The sequence below is a fragment of the Cavia porcellus genome, unplaced genomic scaffold, assembly GCF_034190915.1.
Source record: "Cavia porcellus strain 051 isolate PalLab524CR breed Dunkin Hartley unplaced genomic scaffold, mCavPor4.1 scaffold_6, whole genome shotgun sequence".
Classification (NCBI taxonomy): domain Eukaryota; kingdom Metazoa; phylum Chordata; class Mammalia; order Rodentia; family Caviidae; genus Cavia; species Cavia porcellus.
The window spans coordinates 94,650,093-94,675,198 of NW_026947489.1; the positions used below are offsets into that span (position 1 = coordinate 94,650,093).

Here is a 25,106-nt window from a genome sequence, read left to right on the forward strand (position 1 = left end):
CTGACACACAGGTCTATGCTGGGAAATGTGCTTTGTGCCATGGAGAAGAAAAGGCCTTCAGCTGTTTGTTGCAAAGTGTTCTCTGGATGGCTCTCAAGTCCACTTGGTTTACGCTGCTTCATCCCGTGTTTCCTCGCTGATCTGGTGCCCATTCATCCTCTTAACTTACTGTGCCTTTTGCCATTCTGAGTGGTTGTTGCTGTGCCTCGTGATGGTTCCTGGGGAGCTCTGTCTGGATGGTATTCTCAGAGCCACTCGGTGCTCTGCTAGTTCTGCTATGCATCCTGTATCTTCTTCCATCCCTCCCTTTCACTGTCAGCTGATTTGTGTCTTTAACCCTACAGTGAGTTTCTTGTCCACAGAGTACCGCTGGACATGTTTTTCAAAGTTCATTCTGCCCATTTCAGCTTTTTCATGGGAGAGTTTCCTCAGTGCACTTGGTGATGGGGTAAGGTGTATATTTCCCATTTTACCATTGGTTTTTTTCTTTTTTATTCTTCTCCTTTCCTCCATGGCTTCCTTCTCTGTGTTAGATATTTGCTAGTGTACTATTTCAGTTCCCTTCTTTTTACTGTGTGTTCTGAGTTGTATTTTTAGTGGTTTCCCTACAGGTCATCATTAATGTCTTAAATGACATGTGCTTCAGATTAATAATGTTCCCAGTCAGCCTGGGATTCTCTTGCTAGACTCAAATGGAAATTGCCACTGGGCCACATGCAGCTCTGCTAGCAGTCCTCATGTTGCCAACAGTGGACCCAGCCAGCTGCTGGCCATCCCCCCAATGCCAGCTTGTGTGGGCACTCTGCCAGGCACCAGTCTCCACCACAGGTCTCTGCTGGCTGCTGGTCTCCAGAGCGCTTTGGCGCTAATAGTTTGGAGTGGTGGTTTGCTCTTGTTCATGCCCACCAGAGAGAGAAATCACCAGCGCATTTAGAGCGGCCCAGGGTGCAAGGGGCAAGGAATCTTCCTGGAGAGCTTGCTGTGGTGGTGCAGGGTGCAAATGAGGGGCTCAGACCCCTCTATTACCCTACAAGGCTGCAGGCAGTCTGGGTAAGTCTGGGAGGGGAGGGGAGGGAGGAGGAAGAAGAAGGAAGAGAAGAGGAAGAGAGAGAATTTATTCCTTTTTTGGTATGAAAACCGAATATTAGGTACTTATTGAGCCAACATGGGAAAGCCCAGTAAAGCCCAGGCGCTGCAGCCGGCACAGCCCTGACAGTGACCCCCAGGCAACTGCGCCTCACGTGCCAGAGCCAGCGTGCGAGAGCAGGCCTCAAGTGCAAGTGTGTGATGGGACAATGTTTTGACTTGGCTGCTCCTCTCAGATTTGCCACAATTAGCCCAGTTTTTTTTTTTTAACTGAACTAGACCATGAGCTGTTTGCAATTTCTAAAGATGGAAGACAAGCACCTCAAATCTCGGAGGACACTAACCCCAGTCCTGCAGGCAAGGGCCTCCACCAGGGCCGCCACTCGGAGAAGTTTTGTCTTTTCGCTCCTTTTTTCTTCTGCCCACTGTTTCCCTGCCCTTCCCTGCCTCGTTCTCGTTCTCAAAGGAACAGGGCTCTCCGGGCTCTCAGGGTTACTCACAGGTAGTCACAGCAGGCGATGTTTAATCTGTTAGTTCACTGTCAAAAAAGGAATATATACTTTTCATGTTGTCTCATACATGTTGAAACTCTAGATGATTTTAATTCCATTGCCTTTTTCAGAATTCTCAACCATAACCCTCTGACAACTATCGAAGATCCATCTCTTTTTAAATTACCAGCTTTAAAATACCTGTAAGTACAGCCGTACTCTTACAAGCCATGCTCAGGCTTCTGCCCTTCTCAGTTCCTTCCATCAAAGGTTAAGTATTGAATCTAATGTTAATTTTAATCGGGTTATTGAAAAAAATAACTAGCAAAAGAAAGGTTAAAATGATGTATAGCTGGGCGTGGTGGTGCACACCTGTAATCCCAGCATTCAGGAGGCTGAGACAGGAGGATTTTCTCGAATTCAAGGACAGATAGGGAGACCCCATCTAAAAAAAAGACAGGAAGGAAGGACAGATGGATGGACGTGTAATGGGCAGGAGACTTGGGGGGTAGAAGCTATGCTGAGGGCTATGGGTCTGGGACAGGCACTCGGGTGTGAGGACGTTGCCCATCCGGGAAAGCAGAGTGCTATGACTAAAACCCAAGCGATTGGGAGCCGGGAGGGGATGCCCATATGGGAATGAGCAGCAGCCGGTTTAACACAGGTCCTGCTCTTCGATGGTAAGACCATTACTGGGAGGAGGCAGATGTTCAGTGTCTTCCTGAAGAGGCCGCTGGGATCTTCCTCTGGGATACATAAACTTTCGCACGGGGGGAGGCAAGACTGAAGCCCTGGCTCGGCCGGGGGGCACCTGCCGAAAGGCAGGGGTCCCCGTGACTCCATCAGGCTCTCTTCTCCTCCTTTAGAGACTTGGGAGCCACGCACGTGCGCCTGGTGGTCCTGGAGAATGTCCTCACTGTGACGCGGGAGCTGGAGATGCTGTAAGTCCTTCCCTAGATTGTTTCACTTCATTTTTATTTTGTCAGGTTTTACTGTCCTCTGTCTCTCACTGTCTGTGTGTCTGTGTCTGTGTCTCTATCTGTGTCTGTGTCTCTCTCCGACTTTCTGGCGGGCGTCCTGAACTCACTCTATAGCCCCAGGTGGCCTGGAATTTGCAGCGGTCCTCCTGCCTCAGCCTCCCGATTGCTGGGACTGCAGACGTGCTGCACCAGCCCTCCAGGCTTGGCTCACTGTTCTCCTAAATGGGGATTGCTGAGGTCTGGCAGCCATGTCATAAATCCCCAGTGTTCCCAGGCACAGTGGAATGAAGGAGCCCATGGTGTGACCCCAGTAGTGCTGTAAACCACGTGGGGTGGCCATGCAGAGCTCCCAGTGTTCCTTTGCCACCCATCTGCTCTTCCCATAAGCAGCCCTGCAAACTGCCAACCTTCACTTCCGACCCCAGAGTTCCCCCTTTGCTGGCGCAGTTTAGAAATGAAGCCACGGGGGCTAGGGATTTAGCTCAGCAGCATAAGCGCCTGCCTTGCAAGCGTGCAGTTGTGAGTTCGATCCCCGGTACTGATAAAAAAAAAATAGAAAAAGAAATGAAACCATGCAGTACTAGCCTCTTGTGACTCGCTTTTATTCACTTAGCACGAGTAAGGGTCCTGCAAGGTACAGTTTAGCCTGGGCTATGGAGTGAGGCTGAGGGGAACCTAAACTCTAGAGCAAGACGCTATCTGAAATGCTGAAGCAAAACGAAGTGTTCTTTGTGTACCCAGATACATGGCCCTTTTCACTGACTTGTGTTTAGAGAATGTTTTTTCTGATTGTGGCTTTTTTGTTCTGAGGAACAAGTTTACACAGGTGTGTCTTATTTATTTCACTTTTTAGTATGGTCTTCTCCATTTGCCTATAAAAGTCTCCAGTTTATTCTTCTTTATGGCTGAATAGTGTTCCACTGCATAAAAATACCACCTTTTTATCTATTCCTCAGTCGATGGGCATTGAGGTTGTTTCCAAGATTTGGCTATTGCTGGGGATTTAGCTCAGTGGTGTAAGTGCCTGCCTGGTAAGCACAAGGTCATGAGTTCAATCCCCAGTACTACAAAAAAAAAAAAAAAAAGCTAAAACCAAGATTTGGCTATTACAAACTGTGCTGCTATAAACATGGGTACACATACTTCACTGTGGTATGACGTTTTTAACTCGTTTGGGAAGACACACAAAAGGGAAATAGATGGGTTGAATGGGACCTCTAGTCCTAGTTTTTTGAGGCATCTCCACACTGATTTCCACAGTGGTTGCACCAGTCTGCACTCCCACCAACAGTACAGAAAGATTGCTTTTTCCCTACAGCCTTTCCAGCATTTGTTACTGGTTGATTTTTTTATGATAGCCATTCTTTCTGGGGTGAGGTGGAACCACAGTGTTATTTTAATTTGCATCTCTAGAATAACCAGTGCTGTTGAACATTTTTTCACATATTTACTTGCTGCTCATATTTCCTCATCTGAGAAGTGTATACTCATGTCAGATGCCCGTTTTTTTTTTTTTTTTTTTTTTTTTTTGTCTTTTTCATTTTTATTGGTACCGGGGATCGAACTCACGGCCGCCTGCTTGCAAGGCAGGTGCTTATGCCGCTGAGCTAAATCACCAGCTCCAGATGCCCGGTTTTTAACTGGGTCTTTAAATCTGGGAGAACTGATTGTTTTGAGGTTTTTTTTTTTAAAATTTTGGTACTGGGGATTGAACTCGTGACCTCACACTTGCCAGGCAGGCACTTATGCCAAATCCCCAGCCCTGTTTTGAGTTCTTTTTATGTTCTCAATAGTAATACTTTGTCTGAGGAGCAGCTGACAAACGTTTTCTCCCATGTTGTCTCTTCACTCTGTTGGTGGTTTCTCTCCTGTGCAAAAGCTTTTCAGTAAGATGAGGTCCCAGTTGTTGATTCTCTGTGATAATTCTTGTGCAGTCAGGATTTTGTTCATAAAGTCTTTGCCTACACCAGTGTCTTCAAGAGTTTTACCTACTGTCTTCCAGAAGATTTAATGCTTCTGTTTTAATATTAATATTTTTGGGACTAGGGATTTAGCTCAATGGCATAAGCACCTACCTGGCAAGCATGAGGTCATGAGTTTGATCCTTGGTGCTCCCCCCCCCCCAAATAGTAAGATCTTTGATCCATTCTGACTTTAGCTTAGTGAAAGATTTTAGCATGGTGAAAGATATGAGTCCAATTTTAATCTTTGGCATGTGTAGAGCCAGTTTTTCCAGCACCATTTATTACAGAGGTTATCTTTCCTCCAGTGAATGTGTGGCACCTTTGTCAAACATAAGATGACTTAGTATGTCTGGAGTTGTTTCTGCATCTTCTCATCTGTTTCATTGATCTTCGGGTCTGGTGGTATTTTTTTTTCTCCAGTACTGTACTGTTTTTATCACAGGAGCTTTATAGTATAATTTCAAGTCAGGGATTGTGAGGCCCCCTGCCTTGTCTTTGTTGCCCAGTATCCCCTTTGCTATTCTAGGTCTCTTCTGATACCGGATGAATTTTAGGATTGTTTTCTCTGAATTCTATGAGATATGCTATTGGAATTTTGATTGGGATTGCACTGAAAACTGTAACAGTTTTGAAAGCATGGCTATTTTCACTATATTGGTTGTTCCTACCCAAGAGCACAGCATATCTCTCCATTTTCTAATATCTTCTTCAGTCTCCTTTTTCAGAGTACTGTAGTTTTAGTATCTCTATTATAGTTTTTAATATCTGTTTTACATTCTTTGTTAGATTCATTTCTAGGTATTGCAATTTTTTGGATGCTATTGTGAAAGGTGCGGTTTCCTTTATTCTCTCTCAGTGAATTTATTATTCATGTACAGAAAGGCTATTGGTTTTTGAGTGTTGACTTTATAACCAGCTACGTTACCGAATTTTCTTATTAAATCTAGTAATCTTTTGGTGGAGTTTTTGGGGTCTTCTAAGTGGAGTATCTTGTCATCTGCAAATAATGATAGTTTAACTTCTTTCTTTCCTATTTTATTCCTCTTCTTTCTTTTGTCTACTTGCTCCAGGTAAAGTTTCCAGGACTATGTTGAATTAGAATGGAGACAGTGAACATTTTAGTTCTGTTTCTGGTTTTAGAAAAATAGTTTTCAGTTTTTGTCCATTTAGTATGATGGTGACTGTTGGTTTGTCGTAGATGGCTTTTATTGGATTGAGATAAAGACCATCTGTTCCAATTTTCTGTAGGATTTTTGTCATGAATCAGTGCTGGACTTTGTCAAAAGCTTTTTCTGCATCTATTGAGATGATCATATGATTTTTGTACTTGGCTGTTAATATGGTGTATTACATTTATGAATTTATATATGTTGAACCACCCCTGAATCCTTGGGATGATCACAGTGTATAATCTTCTTGACTATTTGCTGCAGTCTATTTGCCAGTATTTCACAGAGGATTTTTGCATCAATGTTCATTAGGGAAATTGGTCTGTAATGCCCTTTCTTAGTTGGTTTTTTTTTCTGGTTTTAGTATCAGGGTGATGCTTTCTTCCAGGAATAAATTTGGAAATATTGTTTCCCATTCAATTTCATTAAAGAGTTTGAGAAATAGCAGTGTGAGGTCTTCTCTAAATTTCTCATAGAATTCAGCAGTGAATCCGTCAGGGCCTGGGCTTTTCTTTGTTGATAGGTTTTAACTACGTCTTCGATTTTATTGGCTGATACTTTTTTTTAGGGTTTTTATATCTTCTTGACTCAGTTTTGGCAATTTGTATGTATCTAGAAATCTTTCCATTTCTTCTGCATTTTCCATCTTATTAGAACACAAGTTCTCAAAGTAGGTATAGATGATGGTCTGGATTTCTGCAGGGTCTGTTGGTGATTTCACCCTTTTCATTCCTAGTTGCATGGATTTGAGTCTTTTATTTTCTTTTTTAAAATAAGATTGGCTAAGGATTTGTAAATTTTATTTAATCTTTCAAAGAACCAACTCTATGATTCATTGATTCTTTGTATTTTTAGTCACAGTGTGTTAATTTCTGCTCTGATCTTTATAATTTCCTCCCTGGTATGACCTTTTGGCTTAGCCTGCTCTTCTTTTTCTAGATGTTTGCGGTTCACCATTAAGTTGTTTGTATGAGCTTGTTCTGTTTCCTGATATGGGTATTCCCACTGTAAATTTCCTTTGTCAGACTGCTTTGTGTCCCATGAGTTCTAGTACATTGTATCAGACTTATTGTTTAATTGTAGAAACACTCTCATTTTGTCTTTAATTTCATCTGTGACCCATTGGTTGTTCAGCAGAGTGTTATTTAATTTCCATGTGCTTATGAACTTCTCAGTTTCTTTTGCAACTGATTTCCAACTTCATTGCATTATGGTTTGATAATATGCATGGGATAATTTCAATTCCTTTGCATTTACTTAAGCTTGTTCCATGAGTTAATGTGTGGTCTATTTTGGAGAACATTCCATGTGCAGCTGAGAATGTGTATTCTGATGTTGTGGGTTGAAATACACTGCAGACATCTACAAGTCCATTTGTTCAAAAGTTTGGTTCAGTTCTAGTATTTCATTGATTTTTTTTGTCTAGTTGATCTATTTGTTACAGTGGGGGTTGTATTAATGCCTATTTGACTTTTTGTGTCTGTTAATATTTGTTTTGCATAATCGAGTGTACATATAGTTATGACTCTTATCTCTTCCTCTTGGGTTGTTCTTTTTTAAGGACATAGTGACCTTTTTTTTGTCTCTTATGCAGTTTGTGCTTGAAATCTGCTTTGTCTGCAAATAGAATAGCTACTCTGATTTTTTCTGGGTTCCTGTTGCATGAAGTATTGCTTTTCCATCCTTTGACTTTCAATCTATGAATTTATTTTTGAATTAGATATGTTTCTTCTATGCAGGATATTATTGGATCTTGCTTCTTGACCCATTCTGCCAGTCTGTGTCTCTTGACTGGTAAATTGAGACCATTAACATTGATAGTTATAATGGATACATATTGACTTCCCTTGTCATGTTATTTTGCTGCTGTTGGTTCCTTCTTTTTTCTCCTCCCTATAATTGTTTGTTTTCCCTGGTGGATTCCTGTCTGGGTTCTTATTATGAGCAGTGTTTCTGTAAGGCCTGTGGAGATGCTGTGTGTCCCATCAGCAGCCCACACACCCTCTTGTGAGGGAGGTGGAGTTCACTTGGCACTCAGTGGGCAGAAGATTGCACAGGACCCCTTCAGAAAGAGGCTCTGACCTGAGGCGGGCTTTGTGTCACCACATCTGCTGCTGACCCCTGAGGTGTTCACAGCTCCAGAGTCCAACCTGGTCTCCTCTTCAGCCTTGCCCAAATCACTTGGCGCCTCCCTCTGCAGCTAAAGCGCTGCCCACTGGCCTTCTCAGCCCTGAGGCCCTGAGGACAGGGCCTTGACCAGGGCTCCCTGGGAAGGACAGGCACCAGCCTGCTCTGTGGACATGTTCAGTCTCTGTGGTGAGAGTCTGAGGTGCGCACATTTATGATAAATAACTTAATGTCTTTATTAGCTCATCCTGAATACCTGTTTTGTTGGTTATGGCCTCTAACCAAGTCATGGACCATATTTTCTTACTTCTTTGATTACTGAGTAATTTCTTTTTCTTTTTGGAAGAGTTACATAGTTCACTGTGTAACCTAGGCTAGCCTCAAATTTACAGTGATCCTCCTGCCTCAACCTCCCTATTGCTGGGATTACCTCCCAATAAATTTATTAGACTCCAAAAGATAATTTTAATTTGTTGGGCATGACATATTTGTATCCTCTTAAAAACCCGCTTGTATATGTATATTTGCTTGTATTTGGGGCGATGTCACCCCAAGCCATTTGACTGAGCTGGGACCCATCATGGAGGATCTGTGAGGCGGTGCTGCCATAGCAGCCTTTAGTCTGAAGCTCCCTGTTCACGGAGGCTATAGCAGGACCTGAGTGTGAGGCCCATGTGTCCTACGGGGTCCAGGCTGGCAGCAGGACAGAGTGTCCCTGCCCCATGTGAAACTGAGGGTCCTCTGAGCCTCCCGGGTGTCTAAGACACTTGTCCTGTGAGTAGTCTGCTCTCCTCGTGGGTCAGTGCGAGTTAAGCATTTGGGGGAGCACATGGCACAGGGGACCCGTCCTTCCTCCCTCCTGACCCCAGCTGCCCGTGATGCTGAGCTTCTCACTTGGGAGGGAGCTGTCACCCAGAGTGCCTCACTCTATAGCGATTTTTCTCTTCGGTAAAGTAAGTTACTGAGGAATAACTTGTGGGTGAATAACCTGAGGTAAGTGAAGATCCCACCGCCCTGAGGCCTTTCTCTCCAGCTGCACATCCCATCTGCAGGAAGCCTTGCCTGAACCCATTATCACACCACTGACACTGAGTTGACAATTTCCAACTCTAGCGTTCCTTCTTCGCCTCTTAGCTGCTATCATTCTGTTAAAAAACGGCCACCCCTTTTCTTTTTGAGGCTCATTATGAATTCATGTGCTCTTCCTCGCCTTGTCCCCACTTTCCTTCCCTCCTCCTCCTCTTTGTAGTTCTGAGGTCCAAACCTAGACCCGGGAGGCGCCAGGCCAGCTCTGCCCCGAGCTGCACCCCAGCCCCCCTCACAGGCTCCAGTGCCATCTCTGTGGTTACTAAACACCACCCCGAGGGTAAACCAAGGCGTTTCCCGGCGCAGGGCGCGCCCTCCTGTTCCCCACTTCCCAAAGCAGTGGGTGCATGCCTCCCTCGCTGTGGGAGCCTCTCCACTGATTTGCTTCTCCGTGCTCTGGCCTCAGGATCTTACCAAGCCACATGGTCTGCTGCCTCTGCCAGTTTAAAAGCGACATCGAGGTCGTGTGCCAGACAGTGAAGCTGCACTGCAACGGCGCCTGCGTGTCCAACACCACGCAGTGCAGTGAGTGTCGGGGACCCGAGGCCCCGTTGTCGTTCTTCCTTGGTTTCCCATCTTTAACCTCGAAGTGGTGGTGATAGGTGTTTAAATAAGGATGTCCTTGCTGCAGCTGCCCGGCGCCCTCAGCGGTGCCCATGGCTTGCAAGTGCTGATGTGCAGCAGGCAGCTCCCTCGTGTCCAGATCTGAGAGCTCTATTGGTGTGTGTGGTTTCCTGGGAGAATAAGGGAGGCTCTTGCATGTGAAGCTGAGTTTCTGATCCCATAAGCAGAAACTGGCCCTGCTCCTGGAAGGGAAGAGGGCGCCCCATGGCTCACCGGCCCGCTCCACGCTGCTCGAAGCGTCCTCTTTCCACCCACGTGAGTCTGGGGGCTTCTGTGCATTCCACGTTTCCACTTCCTTCGTATCCATGTAATGGTGCCAGCGCGGATTGATTTCCCCTCAGATAGGACAGGACTCTGCTGGCTGGGACAGTAGAGAAACCGCGCTCGCTGCTTACAGAAAAGCAATGCTTGCCCTGGCTTTGGCGGCGCATGTCCCAGGGGGGATGAGTCTCCCCCATTCCGTTTTTTCTTCTTGCTAGAAGAGAGTAAAATAGGCTTCTCACCTCCTCACACAAAACAAGAGAACAGGACCAGAGGTGCCGGGCTCTCTGTCCCCACACCTGGGCTCCCCTCAGCCCACGCACCTCTGTTGTGAGAAAGAGATTCAGTCGCACGATGGCACCTTCCCTCCACGCAGTCAGACACATTGGCTGGTTCCCTCGGAGAGCGGCAGGGGTGGATGGAAAGGAAGCGGGCGGCTGAGAAGCAGCTGCTTCTGTTGGACTTTTTTTTTTTTTTTTTTGCTGCCGGGAATTGAATGCTGTGCCACTGAGCTGCACCCCAGTCCTCTTGTACAAAGTAATGTTTATCTGGAAATTGCCAGCCTTCTGTAGACTTACCCCACTTTAGTCTGCATAGGTACAAAACTGAGCAAATTAAAAATCTCTTAATCTGTACCCCAGATCTCTGCCAAAATGAAGAATGAATCAGGGCAGGGGCTGGGGATTTAGCTCAGCGGCATAAGTGCCTGCCTTGCAAGCAGGCAGTCATGAGTTTAATCCCCGGTACCGATAAAAAGGAAAAAGACAAAACAAACAAAAAGAATGAATCAGGGCAGACATAATACATCTTTCTGCGAGGAGCCTTTTGTTTTGGGGCTGTGATAGTTGGGGGCGGGGACCAAGGGAAGGACCTGTGAGCAAAAGGGACCTCTGCTTCCTCATGCGTGCCTTGCTATCCCTAAGAAGGCTGTCATCCATCGTGGTTATCTATGATGGCAGTGAGAACATGACACACGGGAGCAGGTGCCAAGGGGAGCCTTGCACTCCCTGTGTAGCTGGAGTGGACACTAGCGGCCCTGGGAAGTGAAGAGCCTACTGGCCCACTGCTCCCTGCCACACCCAGCGGCTGTCCTGAGAGTGGCCGGCCCTGTGGCCCCACAAGCCCTCCTGATGGGTCCTGCTGAAAGCAGTCTTTCCTCTCTCTGCTGCTGCTGGTTAAGTCTGGGTTTAGTTTTCTGCCTTCTAAGTGACCCCTATTTTAGGTGGCCGGAACATGTGGCCGTGGGTGGAAGTATCCCTGACCAAAACCCGTCTCTCCTTTTCCGGCAGTTGAAGCGGCAGCTATGGGGAACGTGGAAGGGCCGCTCATGAAGGCATTCCAGGCCCGGAAGAAGGCCACCAGTATCGAGCTGACCATCAAATCTGCAAGGTCACCTTCCCAGGAAGGCAGTGTCAGTTGGTCAGGCTTCGTGGACCAGCAGCTCGACTTCCATAACGGAAGTGATGTGATCAACGCGCTCAGTTACATCCTGCCGTTCTTCTCAAAGGGAGACCCTGGGGACCTGAAGGCCAGGCTCATGCCGCTCATTGAGCTGCTTTTCATGAATACACTAGAGCCAGACAATGATCAGGCTTCTTTAAAAAAGAATATAAGGAAGTCCTTTATGCCTGAGTCCAACAGTTCAGCTTACAAAAATAAATTACAATGGCTGTATTTCCTCCAAAATTGGTTGGATGCAGAAATTCAGAAAAAAATCAAACAGGTTAAGAAGGAAGAGGACAGTCTCACTCTTACGCAGCCCAGTCTTTTGGGCCCCAAATTGCAACCCCAAGTTTCTTCCAAAACATTGAAAAAGGCTCAAACACAGGGAGACAGCATGGCTGAGGATCAGCATGGAAGGAGAAGACTGTGGACAGGGGACAGGGTCCACAGGGGCCCGAAGGGCATCTTGAAAAGACTGCTCAAGGACATGGGGAAGCAGCAGGTCAGGGAGAGGCGGGCTGCCCGGCCCTTCATAGAAGCCTTGGGGTCCCCAGTGCCACGGACCTGGAGTAGCAGCACAGGGGCACCTAGGCCCAGGAACCTGGCCAGAAACCCCGTCCACACACAGGCACAGCGGGCAGCCGCCTCTACCTCCCTGCGAGCTCCCCCTCTGGGCAGGTCCCCCACTGCCACCCCTGCCAAAGCCCCACCAGTGGTGAGGAACAGGGGGGAAGACTTCACCCACAGCATGTGGGTCATAGAGCACGCGCAGGACAGGGTCCTGAGAATGAAGCAAACTGTACCTGCCTTGCGTCCACGGCAGGGTCACCACCGCCTGGCTAGAACTGTTTCCCCAGTGGCCTTTGGAACAGTCCAAGCCAAGCTGGGTGCTCAGCTCCCTAAAGGAAGCGTGCACCGTGGTCAGAGCCCTGCAAAGAGGCCCCATTTCCCGGCACTGAGGCGCCTCATTGACTCCCCTGCCCAACGCTTCCTGTCTGTGCTAGAAGGATCACGCACCTCTGCTGCAGCCTCTACTTCTGACACAGACTCACCACCCAGGGTCTCAGCCTCCCCCGTGCTGCAGTCCCTGGATGATGGCTTAGAAACTCAGCTGAACCAGCAGCTCCAGCTGATCATTCCTGATGAGGACCTGAGAGGGCTCATTTCCCACATCATCCACACTTGGAAAACAGACTGCACCAAGCCCCCAGTGACCCGGGCCTGTGCCCAGCTCTTCTCCAGGACACGCTACCTGCTGACACTGCTCAGCCAGCAACAGGAAGCCAAGGTGTTGCAGGCCCAGTGGGAGCTGGAGCAGCTGGATACGGCTGCCCCCGTCAGCCAGGGCACCGAGACCCAGGGCACCACGGCCCAGAGCACACCAAAGGGGCCACAGGAGCAAGTGATGGTGAGGCCCCCACGGGGGTCTGCATGCAGTGTCTGCCCCACAGCAGGGAGACCAGGCCTCCAGCCGCCGCCTTGTCCCAGCTGCATAGCTTTGGCCAAGATGATCCTGCTTCACTGCTGGGGAGAAGGAAAGAGCCAAGCCAGGGGACAGGACATAGCATCAGCTGCATACTAAGGGACGGGTGGTCCTACAGCTGTGCCGCTCCCCGAAGCAGGGCACACTGAGCAGTGAAAGATCATCCTCCCCACTTTGCTGTTTAACCAATATTGTCCTTTTTTTTCTTTTTTCAGTTCAAACAGCATGTTCCTGAATGCTCTTACATCTACATGTACATCATCCTGGCACTGGCAGCCCTGTCTGTGATCCTGATGGCTGTCATCGTCGCCATCTGTATCATGCAGGTAAGGACCATTGATTCACGTTTGCGGCCTGCGTCTGACCTGGTAACAGATTCGGAATGCACGAACTGAACGTCTGCGCCACTTCTGCCTCCTGCCCGGCGTCCCTGTGCAGCCACTAAGATCGAGTTGATCCCCGTTCTTTCACTGAAAAGTGTAGTAGCGAGGTTTTAAATGAGCTCCCGGGATCCCTGAGGAACAGAGGCCAAGCTGGCTCTCGGCTAACCCGTCCTGGGCAGGTAAGTGTGGCAGCCGGAGGGGACACGGCCATGTGCCTTCTCCAAGCTAAAACTGCATCTGCAGTCTGAGGACCTCTCCAGTCCCATGAGCATCCCCCTGCGAGTATCCATCTCTCTGGAGAGAAGGCATGGGCCTGTGCCCCGCCCCTGGTTCGAGGCGTAGGCTTCCAGGTTCAGTTAAACCTGGCTGCCGGCTCTACCTTATGCTGCTGGAAATTGGGGCCCGTGGACCGTAACTTGCTCTGGGGCCTTACCTCAGGTCAACTTTCGATTGCACAGTGGTTTAGCTCATTTCTCCACAGGCTGAGGCTAGACTATCACAAGAGCAATGTAATAAGCTGACAGGCTCTACCCTGCTGTTACAGTTCACCAGCAGGGTGACCAAGTAACCAAGCTTTCCACGTCCACGCAGCCCCTCGGGGCCCACTGCTGCCTGTGTCAACACCTCTATCCCCGAGACCTCCCCATCTCACCCACCTGTAGATCCCAAGAACCCTCAGAGCCCACTGCAGTTCTGCCTCCTGGGCCCTCTATCACATTCAACCTCATTTCCTGTGGCCACAGTGAAGCTCTGAGAACTGAAACCATGGTAGACCGTGGGGGAGAGGCGGCTCCCAGGAGAGACGCCAAGGTCAGCAGGTGAGGAGCAGGGCGTAGATACAGCCGGGCTAGTGGCTGCCTGCTTGCTGCAGAGCCCGGCTGAACATCTGCCACTCCTTCACGCACGTTGGAGCTGCTCTCACGTATTTCCCCTGCCAGAGTCGGCTCCGGTCCCTTCTGGTGAGTTTGAGCCTGGGCAGGCCAGGGCAACCACTATCCAAGGCCCTGCCCCAAAGAAAAACAACCTGCCTTGTGTGTAACTGAGGTTGCACTGAACATGCACACCACTTGCATGTGGGCTGTCATCTGTCCAGTGTTCTGGTGGCTGGCGTGTCTGGTTGGGCACTCGGGGCACACTCAGGTCCACGAGGACCTGCCTGTGTTCACCAAGTTTCCTTCGAGCTGTTGTCTGCTGCATCTCCAGTGCTGCTTGCCTGAGACCCCTCTCGCATTTTCCTGGTAGTGGGCAGAACACAGAAGGGCACTGGCCGTGGACAAGTGACCACCTCATTTCCTGCTGGGCTCCTTGCAGAGTGCGCGTCTCCACTGTGATGCCAACCGCAGATCGCCTGGGCTTCTGGGTGGTCTCACGTCGCTTACACAGACCGTGATGGTTTCGCTCATCCTCTCCAACCTCTGCCATCCTAGTTATTTCTCTGCCCTGGTTAGGACCTTGGAGAAGGATAAACAGTACCAGGAATGATAGGCATTGTACTCTCTTTCTTGATGTAGTCTTATTTTTTGTGTTATTTACTTAATTTTTGTGGTGCTGAGTATTGAACGCAGGGCCTTTGCAGTGAACTACCCTCTGTGCCCATTTTTGTATTCGAGTATTTAATTTTCTTTTCATTAAGTTGCTAAGTTGTTCAGACTGGTCTCAAACTTACATTCCTCTGGCCTGAGCAGCCTCCCAGAGTGCTAGAGTCACAGGCCTGGGTGAACTGTGGAGTGGAGGCACATACTTGTCACCCCAGCCCTCTTGGAGGCTGAGGAAGGATGGTGAGTCTGAGTCCATCCAGGCAACAACTTACCAAAGCTGTGTCCCAAAAGAAAAAAAATAAAACCTGGGCTGAGGATGTAGCTCTGGGTGAAGGCCCTGGGTTCTCCCCCAGTGCCACAGAGAAAACACTAAATATGAGCTGTGTGTGAGGCCCTCCTCTCGTGGGCTGTGGCAGAGGCAGAGAACAGGATGGGGTCCAGCCCCGGAGAGCAGGATGTGCCCCTGGAACGAGCCCCTGAGGAGGCAGCAGTCGCAGCGGGTGACACTCAGGATGGCGTTTTCTTCCCAGAGTTACCACCGAAAAGCCTTGGCGACAGAGCGAGAGTCCTGGAGGTAAAGGAGTCCAAAGGGGTCCAAGGGGTACAACCTAGGGTGGGGGTACCAGGGGAGGCCGAGTCTTCTGACCCTGGGCATTGACCTCACCGCAGTGATGCGAGCATGTAGCAGGAAAGGCCAGGGAGGCTTTGGGGGAGCAACCTGCCCAAGCGACAGCCCCCTCCCGAGTGCCAGGAGGAGCAGCTCGGATCCCGCGAGTGCCCTCCATCACTGCATACTTTGTGCTCGGGCTCTGTGGTCCTCAGCATGTGATACCAATGACAGCAGTGGGGACCTCACCTGCTCCTGTCCTGAAAGCCTCCTTTGACAGTGTGTTGTGTTAGTTTGTGTGTTTTCCTCTTTAGTAATGCAATTGAAGGCCTTAGCCCTGAGCTACATCTCTGGCTGCTGCTTTTTTGTTTTATAATTTGTTTCTTGTTTTGAGATACAGCCTTCCTAAGTTGCTAAACTGCCCAGGCTGGGCCTGAATTAGTGATCCTCCTGCCGCCTCAGCCCCCAAAGTGCTTGGATCACAGGTGTGCACCACCAGTCCGGTTCACAAATGACCTCTTGTGTTTTGGTGCTAGCTGTGTCCTTGAAACTGCTTCCCTGTCCCACCCTGAGTGACTGCACTCAGCATGAAAACCCTTGAGCTACACAGCTCCCCTAGGTGGCACTGGCCACAGGTTTCCTGGGACTTCCTGGTAGGATGAGGAGGCCAGGAAAAGAAATGCCCCTTCTCCCTCACCCCAGAGGCCACCATGGGACTCAGTGGAAGGAGGTGAGGGGAAAAGGTCAGGTGAGCGTGCTCTTCCCAGCAGCGTGTTCACTGCAGAAGGGTGCCTGGCTGAATAGGCAGAAGAGCAGCAGGGCCCAGCAGTTGCAGGACAGGGCCCTCCCCACAGGATAGGGCTGGCCCGAGGATGCAGGGTGGCTGGGCAGGACATGAATCCCCAGGAGAGGAGGACAGGAAGATGCCTGGACTTGGTGCTATCTTCTTCCAGGAAGCCCAGTGTGGAGGCGCCTCCTACAGAACCTGCCAGCGAGGACAAGGAAGCCGACACAGAAAGTGATGCAGAGAGTGACGACCTGATGGAGGTGCCCCTGAGGTAACCACCCTGCCCTGGGCGCCAGCAAATCTTTTTCCATTGCTAATAAAAGCAATTTTTCTGAAAGAAAAATGTAAACCACTCAGAAAACTCCCCGCCCATGGTGGCACGGACAGTGCAGGCAGTCCCATCTACCCATGTGCACGGAGCTAGGGGTGTGGAGAACATGGGCTGCCATGGCTGCCACTCATGGCCACCTGCTTCCTTTGGGGAGGTGGTGTGGGCTTCTCGACCGCGTGTCCCAGGAGAGTCACTTTGGGGACAGAGGCTCATCCTCTGCTCAGTGCTCAGTGCACTAAGCTCTGCTTCCTTCAGAACTGACAGAGCTGGGCACAGAGTCTCATGCCTGTTATGCCAGCACTCAGACACTGAGGCAGGCACATTGCTGAGATTTCCAGGCCTGTCTGAGGTACTAAGTGAGTTTGAATCCTGCCTGAATTGCATAGCAAAGTTCTGTCATAAGGAGACAAAGTACTTCCATGTCACTTCTGGTGGCCATGGCTTCTCTGGGACCTGTTCTGCTCCCACCTTGAAGTTTTTTTCAGGCAGTCCAGGATCCTGGCTTCTCCAAACTTCTGGCATGTCCACTCTACTTTCAGCTTTACACTCACATCTTCCCACACTGCCCTCTTATGGACACACGGGCTGGCCTCCCAGGCCATCTTCTGAAATGGGACTGGAAGCCCTCCTGATCCCACAACTCTTGCATTCTGCATGTGCCTAAAATCAGGGCCATGTACATGATGCCAAGATCTGCTGCCGGCTGCAGCAGTCACCAGGTTTCTGTCTCTCTTGCCTGTAGACGTTAAGTGCCTTGGGTGCTCTGAATCAAAATCTGAGAAACAAATTCTCAAAACTGCCACTTTCCTGGAACATAGCTTGCTGGGACTCTGTTCTCATAGCAAAGTCTTTCATTTTCATGTCATTTTGTTTTGTTTTTTTCAGTACTGGGAATCAAACTGTTGAAATTTTGAGGCTGCAAAAGGTGGAACCTTGCTGCTCCTTGTCATGCCCTCGGGTCATCTTTTAATTCTCTTGTCTCCCTAATCAGTAAAGATCTCCCCAGCTCTATCTATGCAAGCTTTGATGGAGCTTCCCTTCTGACCAAACTCAGAACATTTTAAATCATCCTGCTGGGATCTTTGCTCTTGATTCTCAACATAAATCTAGCAGAAAGCCCCCAGCAGTAACCCTGCCACACTTCAACATTAGACTGCCTTGAAATTTCTTGTGCCACCTTAACTAGTCTGCCACCCTGAATCTTAGGCAAAGTCTCTGGACATGATCAAAATGCACACAGACTTTCTCTGCCAAGCCATAACACACACACTCTGGAGTCCAGCACCCAATGCAGTCTTTCTTCCCAGGAGGAACCTTTGGAGACTGGTTGTTATCAGCAGGATTTTTGTCTCCTGAGCTCTGACCAGAATCTCCCATACAGAACAGCCTCAAGCATTCCAACTCTACTTTTCAGCTGGCATCTCTGAATCATTCCAAACTTTTCCCACAAGCCATTCCCAAAGGCCCCTGCACCACGTGGGCTGGTACAGTCACAGCAATGACCCCGCCTCTCTAGTACCACCTCTCTAGTGTATCTTACGTACAGTTCTCTTGTTGCTGAGACAAAACACCAGACACCCAAAGTTAAAGACGAAAAGGTTGATTCATTTGCTCACAGTTGTAGAGGTTTCACCCCATAATCAGTTGGCTCCGAAGCAGAGTGGTACATGACAAAGGAGCAACCCTTCATGGCAGCAGAAAACAGCAAACGCAGTGATGGAAGAGAGAGACAGAGACAGAGAGACAGAGAGAGAGAGAGAGGGAGACAGCCCTTGTTATTTTTTTAATTTGAGACAAGGTCTTGCTACATAAGTTGCCCCCGTGAGGCTAGAGCTTGTGATCCTCTTGTCTCAGCCTCCCAGACTGCTGGGCCTACAGGAATGGGCTTGCGTGGTATTTTGTATTTCAGTCATATTTTATTAGTCCATTTTAGATATGCATAATCACATTCATCATAGAGAATTTCTACCTGTACATGATACAACTTCCCCCCCATTCTCCTACCCTCCCCACTTACAAAGCTTTGCTTCCCTTTCTTCGTTTCTCATTTTCTTCACTTTTCCTTTCTTTGCTTTCCTCTCCCATACTTTGTTCTCCCCATGTGAACATTTTCTTCCCGTTTCACAATACCTACTATAAGTTTTGGTCCTTATTTACACTCTTGGGTTCTCATACCAGAAGTACAATGTGATATTTACAATGTGTGTCTGATTTATGTCACTTAAGAGTATAGTCTCAACTTGCATCCCTTTATCTAGAAATATCTCAGACTTGTTCTTCTTCATGCATAGAAGTACTCCATTGTATTAAAACACCTTCACATCTTCTTTATCCATTCACCACTTGATGGGCATTTGGGCTGTTTACAAGCTGTTTTAAACTGTGTTGCTGTAAACATGGCTGTGGAATATATTGCTATTGTCTGCTGTTTTTTTTTATACCAGAAATTGAACTCGGCCCTTGGACTTGCCAGGAAGTCACAAATGCCACTGAGCTTTATCCCCAGCCTGGAATGCTGCTTTAAAGGAGGGACAGAGCTGGGTGACATGGATCCTGTTCTCCTAGGTTTTGAGGAATTTCCACAGTGATTTACACAGTGGTTGTACCAGTGTATGCTCCCACCTACAGTGGAAAACGTTGCTTTTCCCCATAGCCTTGCTGGAACTTGTTATTGGTTGATTCCTTTTTTTTGTCTTTTTGAGACATGGTTTTTCTCTGCAATTCAGCCTGGCCTTGAGCTCACTTTGTAGCCCAGGCTGGTCTTCAACTTACAACCATCCTCATGCCTCAGCCTCCCAAGTGCTGAGTTACAGGCGTGAGCCACCAACCCCGCTTGGTTGATTTCTTTTTTTTTTTTTTTATTTAAGAGGAAAAAGAGAAAAACACAAAAGAAAACAAAGCGGTGTAAGGGTACACGTAATACAGAACTACAAAAAAAAAAAAAAACATAACAGTAAGAAATCACCTGTTAGTAGATTACATATTATCATCTTGAAAATAGTTGCTCAAATCACAGTATCAAAGAATACAAGGTGGACATTCAAACAGGGAGACTGCAAACAGCTGTGTTCAATGATCCAAAAACATTGATATAGTCAGCTATTTAACACCCCTAAACACACTTGCTGTTATATCCGTTAGAGCTCTTTTTCTTTTTTTCCCTCTCTTTTTTACAACAAAATTTACACATTTTGGATTTTATTACTCCTTAGTGCTTATTACTATTTTTTGGGGGGAGAGAATACAGTCAAATATGGCAAAACAAAGCTGTCAGTCAAAACCAAGGATAGACATAGCACATGGTGTAGAACAGAGTACAAGGTTATCAACAATGGTTATCAACATTGTCTCTTGTTTCCTTAAAAAGAATTGTCTATCTCATTAGATATTATAAAGTTGGACAAAACAGTAGAGAACAAGACCAATAAAACTTAGGCATTGTAAACATTACAGGACTTCCAAAGAAGACAATAGTCGAACCAGAATGGGTATCTTAGTGAATCTTACTGCCTTCAAAGTAGTTGCCTATGTCTTCAAACTTGATACTATCATATAGAATGGAACAGAGTCTAATCAGTCAAAACAAGATCGTGGGAGTATTACAGGACTTCAAAACAAGTTAATAGGAAATCAAAAAGAGTTACTATTTATATATCCTAATTTTTTAAATTTTTTCTTTAAGACAAACATAAGAAATGACTAAATTTTTTTAAAAGAATAAGGGGGAGATTGAGATAAAACAGGACATAACAATATAACGATAGAGGTCAAAGCATGACTGTTTCAGCAACCTAGTACTTCACCACCATATAACCCGACTTAATAGTAGTTACCATAGTGTCTGTCTTTTTCCTTGAAATATTTGGATAAAACTTCATATACTCTAGCTTCAAATATTTCCATATCAAGAATCCCAGAATAAAGCCTTTCTAATTAATGAGTGAAAACTTTATAAGGCTTCAAGGCCACCTAATGGGGAATCATGATTACCACATATTTTTATATATTTGAATCATTACTTACATTAGGGAAACTATTCGGTATTCACACATGTGAGAGTGATTTATTTCACTTATGAGTATGGTCTCAAGCTGCGCCCATTTATTGATAAATATCTCAATGTGATCCTTCTTTATAGCTGAATAATACTCCATTGTATAGAAATACCACAACTTTTTTATCCATTCCTCAGTTGATGGACACTTGGGTTGTTTCCAAGATCTGGCGATTACAAATTGTGCTGCTAACTGATGTTCCCCTATTCTGTTTTGCTGGATAGTATCAGGTTCGAAAATTTAGGCATCAGCTGTGAAGATAATGAGATTCATTATAACGCCCATTCTCGTTGACTTTTATCTACTTTTGAAGACCTACAATGTCTCCAATGGTTTGGCTTTGTCGGTTTTGTTCTTTACTGTTTTGTTCAATTGTATTATAACTAATGGTATAGGCAATTCTATTAGAGATAGTGGGAGGCATTATGGTAACCATTGTTGATCACCTTGTATTATGTTTTCACATTATCTATTATGTCCACCCTTTTGACTTGACCGATTCTGTTCTGTTATGTCACATTTGGTTTTACTCTCTTCCAAAAAAGTAATAAGAACCGTGAGAGCAATGAAACCCAAAATGTGTAATAGTCATTGTACAAAAGAGAGGAAAAGAAAGTGCTCTAAACTATATAACTGCATGTATATTTAAGTGTATAAGATAGAATATGATATCACAGAGATTTATTGGATCATTGAACAGAACTGTTTGCAGTATCATTGATGGAATGTCCACTTTACAAGCTTTAATTTTGTGACTTGAACAATTATTTCTAAGATGACAGTATATAATCCATTAACTAGTGATTTCCTACTGTTCATTTTTTTTCTGCAAATCTGTATAACTTGTACCCTTTCTCTGCTTTTTTTTTTCTTTTTTCCTTAAATAAAATTAAAAAAAAAACAAAAAAAACAAATTGTGCTGCTATAAACATAGGTGCACATATATCACTGTGGTATGATGCTTTCAGTTCTTCTGGGAATATGCCTAGAAGTGGAATAGCTGGAATAAATGGGATTTCCAGTCCCAACTTTTTGAGAAATCTCCAGACAGATCTCCACAAAGGCTGTACCAGTCTACACTCCCACCAGCAGTGCAGGAGAGTTCCTTTTTCCCCACAGCCTCTCCAGCATTTGTTGTTGGTTTTCTTGATCCTGGCCATTCTTTCAGGAGTGAGATGGTATCTCAGTGTGGTTTTAATTTGCATTTCTCTAATGACCAATGATGATGAGCATTTTTTCATGTATTTATTTGCCATTTGCATTTCTTCATCTGTGAATTGCGTATTCATCTCAGATGCCCATTTTTGGATTGGATCTTTGAATTTTGGAGGTCTGAGTTTCTTTAATTCTTTATATGTTTTAGACAAGAGGCCCTTGTCTGAGAGAGAGTTCACTAAAATCTTTTCCCAGTTTGTGGGTTTTCTTTTCACTATGCTGGAGATTTCTTTTGACATGCAGAAACTTTTAAATAAGAAGTGGTCCCAGTTATTGATTCTGGGAAGTATTTCCCGTGCGGTTTGAGTCCTATTCATGAATTCTTTACCTACTCCTATGTCTCCAAGGTTTCTACCTAATTTGTCTTCCAATAGATTTAGTGTTTCTGTTTTAATATTCAGATCTTTGACCCATTTAGATTTTAATTTAGTACATGGTGATAGACATGGGTCTAGCTTTAGTTTTCGGCAAATGGAGAGCCAGTTTTTCCAGCACCATTTATTAAAGAGACTGTCGTTCTTCCAGTGAACCTGCTTGGCTCCTTTATCAAAGATAAGGTGGTTGAGTGTGTTTGTAGTTGTGGTTGTATCTCCTAATCTATTCCACTGATCTTTGGCTTTGTTTTGATTCCAATACCATGTTGATTTTACTACTGTTGCTTTGTATACTTGAAGTATAACTTCAAGTCAGGGATTGTGATGCCTCCTGCTTTGTCTTTGCTGCTTAGAATTGCCTTTGCGATTCTAGGTCTCTTCTGGTTCCAGATGAAATTTAGGAATGATTTCTCTAGATCTATAAGGTATGTTGATGGTATTTCTATTGGGATTGCATTGAATCTGTATAACAGTTTTGGGAGAATGGCCATTTTCACAATGTTTGTTCTTCCTATCCATGAGCAAGGGATGTCTTTCCATTTTCTGAGATCATCTTCAATTTCCTTTTTCAGTGTATTATAATTTTCACTGTATAAGTCTTTCACTTCTTTTGTAAGAGTAATTCCTAAATATTTCATTTTTTTGCTTGCTAATGTGAATAGTCCAGTTTCTCTTATTTCCCTCTCTGTAATTTTGTTGTTCGTGTATAGGAATGCTATTGATTTCTGAGTATTGATTTTGTATCCAGCCACATTACTGAATTTATTTATTGTATCTAAGAGTCTTTCAATGGAGTTTAGGGGGTCTTCTATGTAGAGTATCATGTCATCTGCAAACAATGATAATTTAACTTCTTCTTTTCCTATCTTTACCCCTTTTATTTCTCTTTCTTGCCTAATTGCTCTGGCTAGTACTTCCAGTACTATATTAAATAGGAGTGGTGATAAAGGACATCCTTGTCTTGTGCCCGATTTTAAAGTAAAGGCTTTCAATTTTTGGCCATTTAGTATGATGCTGGCTGTTGGTTTGTCATAAATGGCCTTCATTATATTGAGGTAAAGACCATTTATTCCAATTTTCTGTAAAGTTCTTATCATGAATAAGTGTTGGACCTTATTGAAGGCTTTTTCTGCATCTATAGAAATGATCATGTGATTCTTATTTTTGGCTTTATTGATATGGTGGATTACATTTATTGATTTGCGTATGTTGAACCATCTTTGCATTCCTGGGATGAATCCCACTTGGTCATGGTGTATAATCTTCTTGATGATTTGCTGGATCCTATTTGCCAATATTTTATTGAGGATTTTTGTATCTGTGTTCATTAGGGAGATCGGTCTATAGTTCTCTTTTATAGTTGGGTCTTTCTCAGGTTTTGGTACTAGAGTAATATTTGCTTCCAGGAATGACTTAGGAAGGATTGCTTCCCTTTCAATTTCATTGAATAGTTTGAGGAGTGTCGGCATTAGGTCTTCTTTATATTTCTTGTAGAATTCTGCAGTGAATCCATCTGGGCCGGGGCTCTTCTTGGTGGGTAAGGACTTAATTACATTTTCAATTTCAGTAACAGAGATTGGGTTATTCAACAGTTTTACATCCTCTTGATCTAGCTTTGGTACTTCATATGCTTCTAAGAATCTGTCTATTTCTTCTGTGTTATCAAACTTTTGAGAGTAGAGGTTTTTGAAATAGGTGTTGATGATCCTCTGTATTTCTATTGGGTCTGTAGTGATTTCTCCTTTTTCATTTCTTATTGCATGAATTTGAGCTTTTTCTTCCCTTTTTTTAAATAAGGTTGGATAGGGGCTTATTGATTTTATTTATTCTTTCAAAGAACCAACTCTTTGATTCATTGATTCTTTGGATTGTTTTCTTAGTCTCTATTGCATTGATTTCTGCTCTGATTTTTATAATTTCCTCTCTTCTTTTGGCTTTGGGCTTGACTTGCTCTTCTTTTTCTAGCTGTTTGAGGTGTAGCATCAAGTTATTTATTTGTATTCGTTCTGTTTTCCTGATGTGGGAACTCAGTGCAATAAATTTTCCTCTCAGGACGGCTTTCATTGCATCCCACAGATTCCGGTAAGTTGTATCTGCATTTTCATTTTCTTTTAGGTATTGTTTAATTTCTTCTTTAATTTCTTCTGTGACCCACTGATTACTCAAGAGTGTGTTATTTAGTTTCCATGTGTTTGCGGAATTTTTGCAGTATCTTTTATCATTAATTTCTAATTTCAGAGCGCTATGATCCGATAATATGCAAGGGATGATTTCAACTCTTTTGCATTTGCTTAAATATGTTCTGTGAGCTAATATATGGTCTATTTTAGAAAATGATCCATGTACTGCTGAGAAGAATGTGTATTCTGATGTTGTTGGGTGGAACATTCTGTATATGTCTATCAAACCCATTTGTTCACAGGTGTGATTCAGTTCTGTTATTTCTTTGCTCATTTTCTGTCTGGTTGATCTGTCCCTTGGTGTCAGTGGTGTATTAAGGTCTCCTGTTACAATTGTGTTACTGATAATTTGAGTTTTCATTTCTGTTAATAATTGTTTTATATAACTGGGTGCTCTGGAGTTTGGTGCGTATATATTTAAGATAGTTATCTCTTCCTCTTGGAGTTTTCCCCTTACGAGTATGTAGTGACCTTCTTTGTCCTTTATGGTCATTGTTGGTTTAAAGTTCACATTGTCTGCAAACAGAATGGTTACTCCTGCCTTTTTTTTGGATTCCTGCTGCATGAAGAATTGTTTTCCATCCTTTGACTTTCAGTCTGTGAGTATCCTTCTGGGTTAGATGGGTTTCCTGTAAACAGCATATGGTTGGATTTTGTTTCTTGATCCATTCTGCTAGTCTGTTTCTTTTGATTGGTGCATTGAGACCATTTACATTAATGGTTATTACTGTTAAATGCTGGTTAATTGTAGGAATGTTATCTCTCTGCTGTTGCATCTTTATCTTTCTGTTCTGTTTAATTATTTGCTTTGCTTAGTGGTTTTTTCCTTTGTGTATCTAAACTGTCTTTCAATATTTTTTGCAGGGTTGGTTTGGTGTTCATGAAGTTCTTCAGCTGTTCTTTGTCATGGAAGTATCGTATT

General features: G+C 45.2%; 1 protein-coding gene across 7 annotated transcripts in view; it reads left to right on the plus strand.

The window, feature by feature from the left end:
• The window catches only part of LOC101788968 (mucin-2-like), a 74,545-nt gene that overhangs the window by 36,907 nt on the left and 12,532 nt on the right, over positions 1-25,106 (plus strand). For 5 of the 7 annotated variants that reach the window (XR_010048349.1, XM_063251615.1, XM_063251611.1 and 2 more), the window contains 7 exons: positions 1,709-1,780; positions 2,444-2,518; positions 9,310-9,428; positions 11,078-12,639; positions 12,930-13,040; positions 15,052-15,209; positions 16,196-16,300. Coding sequence is in view for 6 of the 7 variants with exons in the window: in XM_063251615.1 (XP_063107685.1) it covers positions 1,709-1,780; positions 2,444-2,518; positions 9,310-9,428; positions 11,078-12,639; positions 12,930-13,040; positions 15,052-15,209; positions 16,196-16,300 (2,202 nt within the window). In the remaining variant the exon portion in view is untranslated. The remainder of the gene's footprint in view (positions 1-1,708; positions 1,781-2,443; positions 2,519-9,309; positions 9,429-11,077; positions 12,640-12,929; positions 13,041-15,051; positions 15,210-16,195; positions 16,301-25,106) is intronic. The other 2 variants (XM_063251614.1, XM_063251613.1) reach the window with 1 other exon arrangement.